Here is a 14,917-nt window from a genome sequence, read left to right as displayed (position 1 = left end):
GGCATGACCGGGGCATGCTGGAAATTCCGCCGGGACCCTCTTTACACGCACCCCGTCTCGGTCAGTCCGATGACGCCGTGCTTGATCTTCTTGGCTTGCATCATCAGATCTTCGATGGCCGCTTCCGATGCAAGCGTACATGCGTTACAAGTACAGATCGCCATCCTAGTCCTTTTCCGTTTCAGTAGCCTACATGACTCCTGCAACCCTGTCCTACCTGGCGCTACCGTACCAGGCTTTCCTCCGGAATCAGGAGACTCTTTTCTATTACTGTGTTTTGCATAGAAATTTTGAAAACCCATGGGCAAGTTGCAAGCCTCTAGTCCCATGAGTTTTTGGGAGAACTTCCGTTCTCTCAGAGCGGACATGTGGAGCTTATTAGTTGGAGGATACTCCAAACCGCCTCCCTTGCATTTCCCAGTCACTTGATTGCAGGCTTTTGGCCGGACCGACGTGCGGAATACAAGGATGTCATGAGTCAGTCCTGGCTCAGCAGAAACAGGGAGTCCATCCCTTGAATCCACCCGCGTCTCTGGACAAGCACAAGGTTGCTTTTGGTCCACGATTACCCCTATCCGCCACCCGGGGACGCGCCACGTAGCCTCGCGACTAACCGGCTGTGATCCCTCTAGTGAGGAGAAATATACTTCATGATATCTATTCTCTAACGATTTCCTGTTTGTTCTGTTCCTTTGATGAAAACTACACTATGTTGATGGTCACTTCACTTTAATAGCAACAACAAAAATTAGAAAAGCTCTGCTTATATGTAGCGAAACATACCTTGTGACCGGATGCTGATCCTGTCGTTGCGAGCCTGGCGAATATTGGTTTGTTTGATGAAACAGCTTCTGCTGAGGCAAAACTGTCTGGAGGCCTCCAAACTCGCTGCATATGAAGTCTAGAAATAGGTATTCATCTTCCATTATCATTTTTGAGCCGTTTAGTTGATTTGGAAGTGTAACTAACCAACTGTAGGACAACAGCGATATTCGTCGTCAGTCGCTGTGCAATCGAAATTGTTTGAAGTGCAAGCTGTGCATGAAGAGTTCCACTCTGCCTTGGATGCAATAATCAGTGGTTGTCCACGAGCACACCATGAAAAGGCATTCGTATATAAATGGACTAAAGGCGGGCGTAGCGCAATGGTAGGAGGTTCCGCTGCGAATGAATGAATGAATGAATGAATGAATGAATGAATGAATGAATGAATGAATGAATGAATGAATGTATGTATGTATGTATGTATGTATGTATGTATGTATGTATGTATGTATGTATGTATGTATGTATGTATGTATGTATGTATGTATGTATGTATGTGTGTATGTATGTATGTATGTATGTATGTATGTATGTATGTATGTATGTATGTATGTATGTATGTATGTATGTATGTATGTATGTATGTATGTATGTATGTATGTATGTATGTATGTATGTATGTATGTATGTATGTATGTATGTATGTATGTATGTATGTATGTATGTATGTATGTATGTATGTATGTATGTATGTATGTATGTATGTATGTATGTATGTATGTATGTATGTATGTATGTATGTATGTATGTATGTATGTATGTATGTATGTATGTATGTATGTATGTATGTATGTATGTATGTATGTATGTATGTATGTATGTATGTATGTATGTATGTATGTATGTATGTATGTATGTATGTATGTATGTATGTATGTATGTATGTATGTATGTATGTATGTATGTATGTATGTATGTATGTATGTATGTATGTATGTATGTATGTATGTATGTGCGTGTGATGACGGAGTTCCAGAACGCGGTGGTGAGACGTGTCTAAAGGCGTTAAAGAGGTGTGCTGACGCCGCAAAGCGATAGAAGTGAAACGGGTTCCACGGGGTCGCATTGGGGCACTGGCGCCAGAAAGCTATAGAAGTTATAGAAGTTAGCTATAGCTATAAGTTGAGACGATTCCCCCGCCGTCGAATTCATTTTCACTGGCCTATACAATGATTTGCGGTGGCTAGCCGATGTGTCAAGTCAGTGTTTTTATCCTCCCAGACAAATCTGGTACCAATTTATCAACTCCGGAGGAATGAAAGGCTTGGTTTGCACTAGGGCGGATTCAAACCTCCGATTGATCGTGCATGCACCGGAACCTCTAGCAGCTATACCACACCCTCTCTGCGATTGTCAAAGTGAGGAAAATGTCGAAACACCAACAGAGGGTAGAGCGGTAACAAGCACTTTCCTGAATGTATTAGAAAGTGTTGTAACCTCCACAACGGTTTATAGCCTCATAGTGGCGTGAAAGTAACTTTGGGTGTCGAATTGCGATTCACAACGGAGGAATGTCCTTTGGTAGGGTTTCCCAAGCCGAAAAGGAGTTCAACATCTGCGACATCTCCAACTTCGTAGGGTCGGGAGCCTAGTTAAAAGCAAACCACTGCTAAGATCCTTCACCGTCCTGGTTTGAAAAATGGTGATTAGGTTATTCCGATCCTTAGGCTAGCGACGACCTGTGGTGAGCTAAGCCATAGCAAAGGTGTTTAGAGCGGATAAAATTTGGCTGCTGTTCCAGCAAACACACTGCCTTGGCCCTGGGACCCTGCTATCTCAGACTTTGGGCGGTAAGAAGCGATGAAATTTCAGGTTGCTCAAGACGTTCTTGATTCTGCACTAAGGTGACATGAGCACGATTTGCCATGGAGATTGCCCCAGACTTTGTTCTTATAACGCGAGAACAGTATCCAGAGGCGTTGACCTACATGCTTTTCTCGGAGTTGCAGAGCGTATCAAATTCTACGAGACTGCTGCAAGAGATCAAAAGCAGAAGAAGCTACGTGCGACAGATGAGTGGCGGTAAACTCGCCATTCGCGGAGAGATGGTTCCGTCACAAAATGTAGGAGTTGCTGGCTTTGTTGTGCACCTATCTGTCGTTTATCTTATTGATTCTTACGAGATCGTGTCATCTCTTCTTGCCACTGACACTGCCTCCGACATCCGCGTCAAAAATCTATAAGCGTCATCAACTGCTACTCACCAACATAAGCTGACAAATCTGAATTATGACCTTCTTCATGTCGAATAAGAGGAAGTGATCCACAACAACACAACCCCTACAGTTTTGTACTCGGAAACGTCAACACAACACTACGAAAGCTCATAGAATAGAAGTACAAGGTAGGAAGATGTTGACTAGGAGACCGGAATGAAAACGGCAATCGTCTCGCTCGGCTAACGTATGCCACCTGCCTTTTCTGAATGGGAATTTTTGCTCCAAAAAGAATATACTGCCCCTCAGCGGACTATGAGTCTGTGCTGACGAGTCTCGAAGCCGCTCACGACAAACTTGTATCGAATTTTTCAGCTTAAAGCTCAATTTAAAGTCAGCAAGAAATTGCTGAAAAGAACCAGTACTCTGAGGTTTGATCCGAATGCATCAGACATTGAGCGGTTGTTGGCAAACACTCTTGCAGGAAGCCGTTGTAAGAGGTTCTTTCGAATTAGAGGAAGAAGAATGTATTAGAAGCAGCAAAAAGAAGGGCAAGTCTAAATAAGTGACGCACACACATTCGCGAATATAATAATATTCCACCAATAACCCTGCATGTAGTAGTTGTATAACATTCTCGAAGTTTCCCGCAAAAGGTATATATAACCAGGTATCCTTCCTCAACTTTAAGTACGACGTTAATTTCAAAAGAGTACCTTCGAGCCATGAATCGAATCGAAGTCTTCTATGAATCGCGGCAGTGGAGCGACGACAGCAGTCCGCAACATCAACACCGCACCGCAGGAGGCGAGTGCGTGTAAAGAGGGTCCCGGCGGATTTTCGAGCAGGTCTCGATCATGCCTCGGCAGAGCAATTAACGTTGGTGCGTATACTAACGAGATTCACATTTGTTACCATCTAAATAGTTGATTCTGCTTACCTACCGTCAATCATCCGCTGGGTCACCGGCTAAGATATAATTCACGAGATCACATCCACTAAATTGTTTTGGAGAATCAGACACATTAAATGGAATTTTGCGATCTGAGGTGATCTCAAATTGGTAATCGTACAAGAAGCAAAAAAGATTCCCTCACGCGAAATATCAGAGAAAGATGCATCTAATAGCTTCAGATTACGAAGGTTTTTGTTAAAGAAGGGAGCAGTACAGCTTTCAAAATCAAAGGGAATGAGAATTATCTTTGTTCTCTAAGTCCCAAGCTTTTTTGTAGCTTTACTTATTTCCGGACAGAAAGACCTTTTGCATCTTGGAACAAAACAGTTTATTTGATAAGATTTCAAGACTTTCCTAAGGTTATATCCAGAAGAAACTTGCCGGAACTTTAATTAGAACACCACACAAAATGACATGTAATGACTTTTAACTACATTGCTCTTTAATTTGTTCGGTAATTCCGACAACTCAGACCATTCTCTTTTACATATTTTCTTATACCTGAATGGTTCTTTGCGTCTCTAAGCCCTGATGTATATCTAAGGCAGTTGTCTGAGCCTCCATGAACGACTGGAGCGTGGTTTCGTTGTGATATGTTTCGCCGGCACACCCACGAATGGACACGTAATGTCTCGGAGGCATTTGCGGAGAATCCGCCGAGACCCCCTTTACCGTTCCCCGGAGGAGAGCTCCATTATTATCAGGTCTGTCCACCGCTGGTTCGCTCGTTTCACAATAGCAGTGACGCTCCGCACACGAGATTCGAAGAGAATGTTGTACTGTTAGCTGCTCCCAGAAGGACACAGGGCTGTAATTTACGTAATTCAGCTCTAGAAGCTTGCGGAAGTTGTTCGAGAAAAACAGTCGAGACGAGCTTCGATGCATCACCTTCACGAAAAGTGCAAATAGCTAAGGAGACACACCAAAAATTTGAAGAGCTAGTCTGGGACACTGTGCCTCATCTCTCCTATTCTCTTGACATAGTCCCCTCTGATTATCGCTTACATCGCCCCTCAAGGTTCTCTTGGCTGAGAAAATTTTAACCAAGTTCGATGAGACTGGTCGCCTGGTGGCCGGCTTTCTTCATTCTTATCCTCACTAGTTCTGGGAAAAGAGGATCGCTGACCTTTTCATTAGGTGAGGCACTGTAGTGACTAATAATGACGATTATCTTGTTATTGATTTCCATTGTATGTTGTATAAAAAACAAAACTGACAAGATTCTCCTATCAGTCCAATGTATTTCTCAACTAGCTTTGTAGAAAAAAAAAACTAGGAAAGATAGAAATATCAGCTTCTACACATACTTAGACAAAAGTTGTCCCTACAACATCACAAAATTGTAAAGCATGAAATTTCCTGTGATATTCAGCATTATTATTTATTCATCGTTATTCAGTAGCCAACGCGCTTGAGTAGTTGAGATAGTAAATTCCAATAGAATCAAATTTTCTGGGTAGTTAAGTGCATTTGAACTATTTGTTTTCGATATCTTTACCTTCAAAACTTGATAGGATTTTGCACGGTTTGGGAGTGCGAAACGAACCCGACTTCATCAAGCATTGTTTAGAGCAGGAAGAAAATGTCAACTCGTCCATCGCAAAGATTGGCTCAAAGGGTACTCTTGTTCCACTACCGAAGTATGAGGAATAAAATGTACTTATCATTTTGTGTCCCCCTTCTCTTAGTCAAACTATTGCTGCTCTACAGCTTTCGAGTCTTCCTGAAACATTTATTCAAATATTCCACGATTTTATTTCAAAGACAAATATTGATCATGACCCCATACAATCTCCTTTTTGGAGAATCTCAATGTGCGTTTGATCCTGAATAGCTAATTGCTACTACAGTCGACGCCTCTTCCACCACGACTCCCCCTCTCCCTCCCCTTTTTTTTTACCCCATTGAAAAAGGGGTACGACACAGCTATACTATGTCGCCGAAGTTGTTCGCAGCTGTACTGGAGTGGATAGTGAAATGACTTGCTTCGCTTCGTTGTCTTTTCGAAAAATACATATATACTCAAGGAATTAAACGAAGCAGGGAAGAAAATAACGTTGTGAATAAACAGAAGGAAGGCATAGTTCATAAAGAACGTCTACCACGAGGATGAAGACATACTACTTGGAGGCACCCAGGTCGCGGGAACTTCATCATACATGTGCCTTGGACGTCCCATGAATATGGAGGACTTGAAGGAATAACTGAATGAAAGAGAGCAGCGTGGGCGGCATTGGCACACGTTAGAGAAGTTCAGACGTGGGCAGACGCGCACTCTTGTCTAAGAAGCTATAATACTTACTACTCACCGAAACCTTGAAAGATGTCTTCTGAAGTTTAAGCGGCGCCACAACACTTAGCCTGTCTTCGCAACCCCGACTTAAAGGCATCACTCCACGAATCTGAGGTGGTACGGATTTCAGGTGGAGTATTCGTATACGGCATAATAGATTATGGGGAGGAGTGTCCATTTCTTCCTAATTGCCGTAAAAAAAACGGTCCGGAAGATACGGCTTTGGGCATTCTGGCGCACTTTTTTTCTACAAGGAGTTCGACTGGAGCGCGCCAGCCTTGTGCGGCGCCGCATCCTCGGCCGGGCCGCTTTTTACGGCAACTAGGAAGAAATGGACGGAATCACCCTTCTCTCCATAATCTACTATCCCTTATAAGAATACTCCACCTAAAATCTGCACCACCTCAGATTCGTGGGGTAATGCCTTTAAGAGAAATGCCCCGCTCCGGCGATCCCGTGCAGTGTATATGTATATATACACATATATATGTATGTATACATATGTGTACACATATATATATATATATATCAAAATAGATGGGCAGATCACATTATAAGGAGAATCAGAGGGAATTTCGCCAACGAGATGGACTTATGTGTTCGATGGATCAGCTAGGAGTTCAGCTGGATTCGGCTCAAGGACCTTGTTTGAGTCACTCAGGTAAAGTTGGAGACGTCTTAGATGACGATGGTGAAAGAAAAGAACAACTGGAATACTAGGGCCCGCATGTTCAGTGAAGACTTGCCATCTAAGTAACCAAGTGTAACTTCATGAACATGGAGAATAGATAACTAGCGTTAATGGTCGGATACACCATTTCTAAGAACTCACGATTTCACTGTTGGTTTAAAATTAACTACAATAAATGAATTCAAAGTGAACAGAAATAAACTAAAACATTTGACCTACCTAACAGACAGTACAGTTCGCAGTGCCCTTTGGTTGGAAAATTGTTCGAATTTCCGCCTAAACCTGTGTATGGGAAATATTGGCAAGAGTGGCTGATTGGGTCGTGATACCATCGTGTAGTGGTGAAGTTATCTATTGTCGGACGACCCATGTCAATTGGCTGAATGCAGGTAAGTGCTGGAAGAACAGAAATTGGAAAGAAAAAACCGCACCAGACTAATGCAAAAATCTTGTCTTCCTTTCTTTTGGCAGTATCAAACATCAAAGGATGAATCGATTTGGACCAAATTTTGGTACCATACATACGCTTTCCACGGATCTCCCTCGCTAGAGTGATCGCAGCGGGTTAGTCGCGAGGCTACGTGGAGCGTCCCCAGGTGGCGGATAGGGGGCTAATTGCGGACCAAAAGTGACCATGTGCTCAGAGCGGGCGGATTCAGAGGATGGACTCCCTGTTTTTGCTGAGCTAGGACTGACTCATGACATCCTTGTATCCCCACGTCGCTCCGGCCAAAAGCCTGCAATTGAGTAAGTGTGAGGTGCAACGGAGGTGGTTTATAGTCGCCTCCAACAAATAAGATCCACTTGTCCACTCTGGGAGGACAAAACGTTCCCCATAAACCCATGGAATTGCAGGCTTGCAATCTGCCCATAGGTTTTAAAATTTCACGCATTTCACAGTAATAAGAAAGAGTCTCCTGACTCCGGAAGGAAGCCTGGTATGGTAGCACCAGGAAGGACGGGTTGCAGGAGTCAATTAGGCTATGAGTCATCCGGTGGAGGATAGCGTAATGAAATTAACCACTTCACCGTCAGTAAAAGGTTCTGTCTCACGGATGTCACTGTTGTGCCAGCGTTCTATATGGGATCAGACCACCGCTTCCTCAGAGGAAGATTTTTCTTCACAAGGAGAGAAAGCTGCTGAGTTCGGCAAGCGAAATCCCAGAACTATCATTAACTGGGATCTCTTCATTACGCTAGCCGTCTTTTGGGAAGATTCCGCAATGGACAACATCGGCGAGGAATATGACCAGCTTGTTGAACACCTTCACGACTGCACGAAGAAGGCTGAGAGTTTTAAAACCAGTAATTCACGTGCGAGAACGCAAGGCTTTGCAGAGAGGCGTTAAAGGAAGACTTTAAAGAGAAGAGAGTAGAAGTTCTGGCTGAAGCTGCAGAGGTGGGAAAAAGCATCCGCTATGCCCGTGGAGACTTCGCCACCCGCAAGACTAGGATTACTGCTCTCCGGAACCCAAAGGGAACAACCACAGCATCGAGAAGGGGAATGGAAAAAATTATCCACGACTTCTGCTCTGATCTCTTCGACAGCCATGTCCACATGCCTCACCACTGAGGGAAGATGAACATGTCATTCCAGAGGTTTTCCCGTCCGAAGTACGACATGCTATCATGTCGGTAAGAAATCGCACGGCACTCGGTCTCGACAGAATAAGACCAGAACTCCTGAAGAACCTTCCGCCAGTACTCATCAACACCCTGGCGAGGCTCTTTACACGTTATCTGTCGGAATGCAAGGTTTCTAACCAGTGGAAGACCAACAAGACCGTGTTGTTGTATAAAAAGGGAGATCTACATGACATCGGCAACTATCGCCCAATCTGGTTACTATCCGTCATCTACAACCTTTTTACAAGAGTAATCCCTAATAGGACTAAAAGAGCCTTGGATTAAGGATAGCCATGCGAGCAAACAGGGTTTCGAAAAATATTCAGCACGACTAATCACGTTCACACTGTTTCGAAACTCCTCGAGGTATAACGAGAGTACAAGAGTATCATCACTGATGAGAACAGAAGGGTCAAGGGTGATACAATCTCACCTAAAATTCTCACGGCCACCCTCAAGAACGCAATGCGAAAGCTAGAATGGGACGACATGGGAGTGAAGGTTGATGATCGGCAGCTACACCATTTACGCTTTACTGATGACATTGTTTTCAGAGAGCATCGAGGAAGCAGTGAAAGAGAAAAAGAACACCCGGCTCCGTGCTCATCTCTTCAACACCACCGTACTTCCTGATATAACGCATACTTTGGAAATCTAGGCGTTTCGCAAGCAGGAAGTAAACAAGGTGAACGTCACTGAACGCGCAACTCAGAGAGTGATGCTGAGAGTGTCCCACTTAAGAGACGGAATTTGAAGTTCTCTCCCACGTCAGCGACCAAAGTTTAGAGACGCCGCCGCGTTTACAAAAGAAAGCAAAATAAGGTGGGCCGGACACGTGATGCGCTTTAAGCACAACCGTTGGACCAGAGCCGTAAGCGAATGGAGTCCTTCAAAGAAAATTATAATGCTGTTCGTGTCCCACGGAGGAACCACTGGCACGCGATCGGAACAAATGGAAGAATTACGGGCGTCAGCTCGACCAGTTCGAGTAACAACGGAAGTCAAGGTAATCAAGATAATCAAGGTACATATGCTTTGAGATGTCCTACGCACAATAGAAACGTTTGAGATGGGGCTAAAACCGACTAGTTTTCGTAAGGGAGTATAGTCGGGTCAAAAGGACATGATGTACGGCGCAATTGCGTAAGCGGCTGCATTAGAATCAGTACGGTGGAGATGGCGGTAGGAATCAACGTGGGATCACCGCACTGCCGCTATGGATAGTGCTAGTAAAGGTCCCCCTGAATTGTAACCGCTATGCTCCACCACCCACTTTGAGCGCAACCGCTTACGCAACTGAACCGTGCTTCATGCCGTTTTGACCGTATTATAGATACACCTATTTTCTGATGATATTCTGCTGACTTCAACCTATTTTTGTCCTACGCGCAATAGAAACGTACTTACAACATTCCTATACGCCGACTGTGTTCGTCATCAGTTTGCAAGAAAACGACGCTTTTATTGATTCTTTGCAATTTGCATTGTTCTTCAACGGTTCTTCCAGGACAGGCGCAACAGAAAAATATAGTTGTTGCCGAATGTGCTCAAAAGGGTAGGCCCACCATTTCTGCTATGCGTCATGCTGTCTCTCTTCCTTCCTTTCTTTCTTTCACTTTCTCCTTCTTTTTTTCTCTACTTCGCTCTCTGTTTGTGCACACTGCCTCTTCCCTCTAATCACACTCCAATGCTTCAATCGAAAGTGTATTGCGCTCAACGGCGTGAACAGATGCTGAGCACAGTTGCCGTTAGGTCAAAATGACCTGAATTTTGTGAAATAAAATAAGCAATTGCGCTCGAGATAGGACCCTCGCCAGCTCCAATCGGATTCCAGAGATGAGTAATGCACTTACGCAACGGCACTATGTCGACCTTCATCTCATGGTTGAAGTTGAAATACTGATTCCTATGAAATCTTTATGCTGTCGACGCTGAATTTGTTCTAAGAAGTGTGTGCAATGTGACTTCAATTAGTGCGGAGTAGAGAAAAGAGGGAGCCTGTGTTAAGGGCACCACCCCACGAATCTGAGGTGGTGCAGATTTCAGGTGGAGTATTCGTATACGAGATGGGAGACTACGGAGAGGGAGGTGATTGCGTCCATTTCTTGCTAATTGCCGTAAAAAACGGCCCGAAAGATGCGGCGCCGCACAAGACTGGCGCGCTCCAATCGAACTTTTTGTACAAAATGGTGCGCCAAAACGAATGAAGCCGTATCTTCCGGGCCGTTTTTTACGGCAATTAAGAAGAAATGGACGGTGTCACCCCCCTCTCCGTAGTCTCCCATCCTGTATACGAATACTCCACCTGAAATCTGCACCACCTCAGATTCGTGGGGTGATGCTTTTAAGATGAAAAAGTGTGTTCAGGCGGCAGGCGCATTAGCGCTACATAGGCAAAGAATTTCGGCGCTGACTATAGTCTGGAAACTATCTCTAGATCGTTTTATCACATGATTAAAAGTTCATGAGCGTAGCGCTTGTTATTCTCTCGAGTTTAGAAAATGCACCGTAGAAGCGGCTCGAAAGTTGCAAAACGTTGGAATTTTATTAGGAACGCTTTCACAGTTGCTCATACAATTTGAAAGCTCTTCTATAGTCGTGTTAAAACTTGAAGTTCACTGTAAGTACTTAAAGGCATCACCCCACAAATCTGACCTGGTATGGATTTCCGAGGGCCAAAGACTATACGGGGGCGTAGATTGCAAGAACGGGTGGGATCTTCCTCATCTCTCCCTGGATCATTGTAAACAGACGGCTTCGGAATGCCGTTCCTTACGAAAATCCATTCGGACGAATCGCAGGCGTGGCGGGGCGCAACGGTTGCACATTGCTACAGGAGCCGTCGTAAAAAAAAAACAGCGTTCCGGGATCGTCCGTTTACACTGATACAGGGAGAGATGGACGGAATCACCCTCTTCCCCACAATCTACGATCCCAAATTCGAGGGGTGATGCCTTTAAAGGTCCTCTATGCGCACATTCTTGTGCCCTTAGCAACCGATTCATTGGTTTCACTTATGTAGGCTCGTGAGAAGACCTCGCTTATCTTCGACCGCTCGCACGTGGATGCGGCACGTGCACGAAGGTGACTCGTTGCAACCGAAATCAAAGCGCTAAGTTGTGGGATGATTTCAGTTGCAACGCTGTGTTCCGCAATCTACTATCAGAACTATACGCTTTCGCTATGTGTTTCGCAACACGTCAGATTCGTGGTATGGTGCCTCTAAGCAAGTACATCTGGCTTCAGGTCGTTTGGATAATGCTAAATACATTACAACACTGTTTTTGTATCCAAAAACAGATTTCCTCTCATGGTATTCAGCTAACAAGATGAAAAGTCCTAACGAAAAGACAACCAACCTTTTGTTGGACAGCACAAACCATCTATACAATTGTGCACTTCTGGAAAGTCATCGCACCCGATGAACTCCCATGATTGGTTCTGAACACTTACTTTTACATTGTAAATTATATGAATCTTCTAGCAACATCAAGTGGACTCATACATTTGGGTTTAGGAGGAAGCACATTGATGGTGTACCGGTGTTTCGGTTGTAGAGCAAAGAGTTCCTACCATTTGTAGGGCATTCATCTGAGAACGATGTGTATTAATAACATTGTGATCCCATTAACAAGAAACTTCAACATTTCATATATCACAAAATGATAGTGCTGAACACCTTTTGGGTGGCAAACTACTCCTTCCCTAGTGACCGCTGCCTGTAGTGGTTGAGGGCACTTGCACGTATTGGACTGGCAATTAGCTCCTGGCCATAATGCGCCACACTGTTCATCGTAAATGCAACCAGATTCCTCTGGCGATATTTCTGAAACAAGCTTAGACGTTCTATGAGAAACTTCAAACTACCTACACTGCACCGGGATTTAAGATTGGAGTAGTTACTAGGAGCAAGTTGTCTGTACACACCTCCGAGAAAAATAACCCTACTCGGCGATGGCGAAAGAGACAATCAGCAGCTGACTCCTAATGGTTATTGCGAACCCAGAGTTGAAATGACAATGACAACAAGCGGTTTGTTCGCTGTTATGAGTTTAATTCTGAGAATTTTATATTTACCAACCACTGAGCTCAACGACCGTACAAGCATCGAAAACTTACGTTCGACCAAAACCGTAACCTACTCAATTTTGGTCGGCGTCGACAGATTGAAATCATATAGTTCGCGAGTTGTTTTGCTCCGCTATGCTCTCCTGGCACAAATGAGTTAAAACGAACTGAAGCCTTCTTCAATTATGCAAACGGCTGAGCCCGAAGTGGTGCGGCTGAATTAGCGGTTGTGATTGAGGTGCAGCCTTTGTTTGATGTAACTAAACTGCAGAGATGAGTGAGGTTCCAACTCGATCACAGCCATTAGCTCCGCCGCACCACTTCTAACGCAGTCCGTGATGAAGCTGCGCGTACTCTAAGTTGTTCTTCAACTTCTTCGATACCTTATAACGCGTACACTCCGTACACGCGCCGCGTTCGCGAGCCGTCTCCTACGCCGTTGTTCTGCGCGATTAGGATTCATTGGGTGTGAGCACGCTCATGATTTCAACCTACGTACAGAGCTCTATATTGTCCATGAGGGATCCCAATGTCAATTTCGTGCTATGCTGCTTTCGAAGAGCGGCTGAACCCGCGCACTTGAACTTATAGTAGGGTCAAAACGACATGAAGCACGTACGCATTTGCGTACGCGGCTTCTCCAGAGGCACTTTGGTGGAATGTAGAGGCTAGAAGCGTGGTAAAACCCTTGCTGGCACCACGCATCGCTGCAGTTTGCGATGGTCGCACCTCGATTCCAAGTGCTGCCTCCACCGCGCCGTTTCGAGCGCGTACGCAAATGCACCGCAACTACACTCGTGATTCGTGTCGTTTTGACCCGACCATAATAGAACGTCACCACTGGGCTCCGATAAGCTTGGCCCCTACCACTCATTTGCAAGTGCAGAAATTGGTGAACCTACTCGCCAGCAGACATTCTGGCTCAGTCGTATCTAAATACACAGCTGTCTGTCTTTAACCGCCGCAAAGCGAGACGTCGCCAGTCTGAGGCTGTCCAGGAAGCCGCAGGAGAAATCACGAAGCTCTGACCAGGGCTCTTTGCTTCAGCGACGCCCAAATAACGTTACCGAGTTCAGTATGGGTTTAAATGAACAGAAATAAGGGGTTCTGCATGGGGTGCTGAAAGAACTGTTATTAGGAGTACTGAGAGCGGTACTGAAAGAACTGTTATTAGTAACAGTTCTTTCTGAAAAGGGAATGAATACCATGTAGCAGTAGCTGTTTATGAGCATGAACTTCTTGAATGAGAACGAACTAACTTCTCCAGCAGTATTTTTCAACAGCGACGTAACTGTTCATGCAGTTACATGCTCCCATTCTGCAGTATGCACCGTGTACGCAATCAGTATTCGTCGAACAAGCACTGCCTACTAGAGATGATCCTAAATCTGAACCACTTAGTTCCTGAAGTTAAGCAATATGTTCTTTTTGATAGACTGCTCAGTTCCCGAGACTTGAGAATGAAGCAATCCTTGTACTTGCCTGTTTCATCCCCATGATAGTCGAATGAAGAGGTGGAATGCAGCAGCTGCAGAAGAAATGCTGCTACGACCAACTGCATGACAACCACAAAGATTTGACCACACACAGCTCTCGGTCTCAGATACGTAGTAGAGGAGTGAAGTATGCTAACATGGTTCTCCGACGACCACACATCGCAAACACAGTGACAGGGCCATCGCGGTGGGTGGTCGTGACCCTTCATTAGAACGTTCTCAAGCAAAAGATGACACGGAGTTTACCATGAAAGCGAACACATTTTCACAAATGTTTCACAAAACAGAACTGAGTCGTTATGCGCTTCTTCACTACTTCGAATTATCACTCTGGTTGAAATTCAAGCAGCCTCCTAAAATTGGAACTCAACAATCTTCACCAGACTATAAATATTTGACGTACACCTTGGCAATGTTGAATAAACAAACGTATATCGTATGTGAAGTGATGTGAAGTGCCGTCGCAACCTCCATCTCCATCTGGCTGAAACATCTGAATTTTGACGCGAGTGTTTGGTCGTGCAAGTTCTTGAGATTTTTATTGTGTACTTTCTGGAATACATTACTCGTCATGGATAATATCCTGAAACTGTTAATTTGAAAACCATGCCATGAATACACATTAATGTCCTCGTAACAGTTTACCATGTTGACGTGCAATCTCTACAAACGACGCCGTGTTTGAATTACGCGCCTGTTTCTAAATGCGCGAACATATGCGCAAGGAAAAATTCTTCTTACTTGTTAACTTATTTTGGATGTGTGGAATGTGCAGGATTGTTGTCTTTGTACTTATTCTCTAAACGT

At 44.5% G+C, this 14,917-nt stretch overlaps 2 protein-coding genes across 5 annotated transcripts; one reads left to right on the top strand and one right to left on the bottom strand.

The window, feature by feature from the left end:
* Positions 1 to 41: 41 nt before the first annotated feature.
* RB195_009891 (uncharacterized protein) lies at positions 42 to 14,319 on the bottom strand (the record flags this gene model as incomplete). Of its 4 annotated transcripts, XM_064190653.1 has the most annotated exons (10): positions 42 to 532; positions 784 to 901; positions 970 to 1,060; positions 7,140 to 7,196; positions 7,250 to 7,316; positions 11,906 to 11,987; positions 12,052 to 12,137; positions 12,226 to 12,372; positions 13,874 to 13,996; positions 14,097 to 14,175. In XM_064190653.1, the coding sequence occupies 10 exons, from the start codon at positions 14,173 to 14,175 to the stop codon at positions 42 to 44; spliced, it is 1,341 nt and encodes a 446-aa protein (XP_064048234.1). The 4 variants fall into 4 exon arrangements, with proteins under 4 accessions (XP_064048234.1, XP_064048237.1, XP_064048236.1 ...); XM_064190650.1 differs by lacking the exons at positions 42 to 532; positions 784 to 901; positions 970 to 1,060; positions 7,140 to 7,196 and having other exon boundaries at positions 7,292 to 7,299; positions 14,097 to 14,319; XM_064190652.1 differs by lacking the exons at positions 7,140 to 7,196; positions 7,250 to 7,316; positions 11,906 to 11,987; ... (2 more) ...; positions 13,874 to 13,996; positions 14,097 to 14,175 and adding an exon at positions 3,698 to 3,769 and having other exon boundaries at positions 970 to 1,056.
* On the top strand, positions 7,904 to 8,269 carry RB195_009892 (uncharacterized protein; the record flags this gene model as incomplete). The annotated part of the gene is made up of 1 exon (XM_064190654.1): positions 7,904 to 8,269. One exon carries the CDS (start codon positions 7,904 to 7,906, stop codon positions 8,267 to 8,269), a length of 366 nt encoding a protein of 121 aa, XP_064048235.1.
* Positions 14,320 to 14,917: the final 598 nt, after the last annotated feature.

The sequence above is a fragment of the Necator americanus genome, chromosome III (genome assembly GCF_031761385.1).
Source record: "Necator americanus strain Aroian chromosome III, whole genome shotgun sequence".
In the NCBI taxonomy this organism is placed as follows: domain Eukaryota; kingdom Metazoa; phylum Nematoda; class Chromadorea; order Rhabditida; family Ancylostomatidae; genus Necator; species Necator americanus.
The sequence above is the reverse complement of the archived record's forward strand: the minus strand, read 5'-3'. Positions and strand labels throughout refer to the sequence as shown.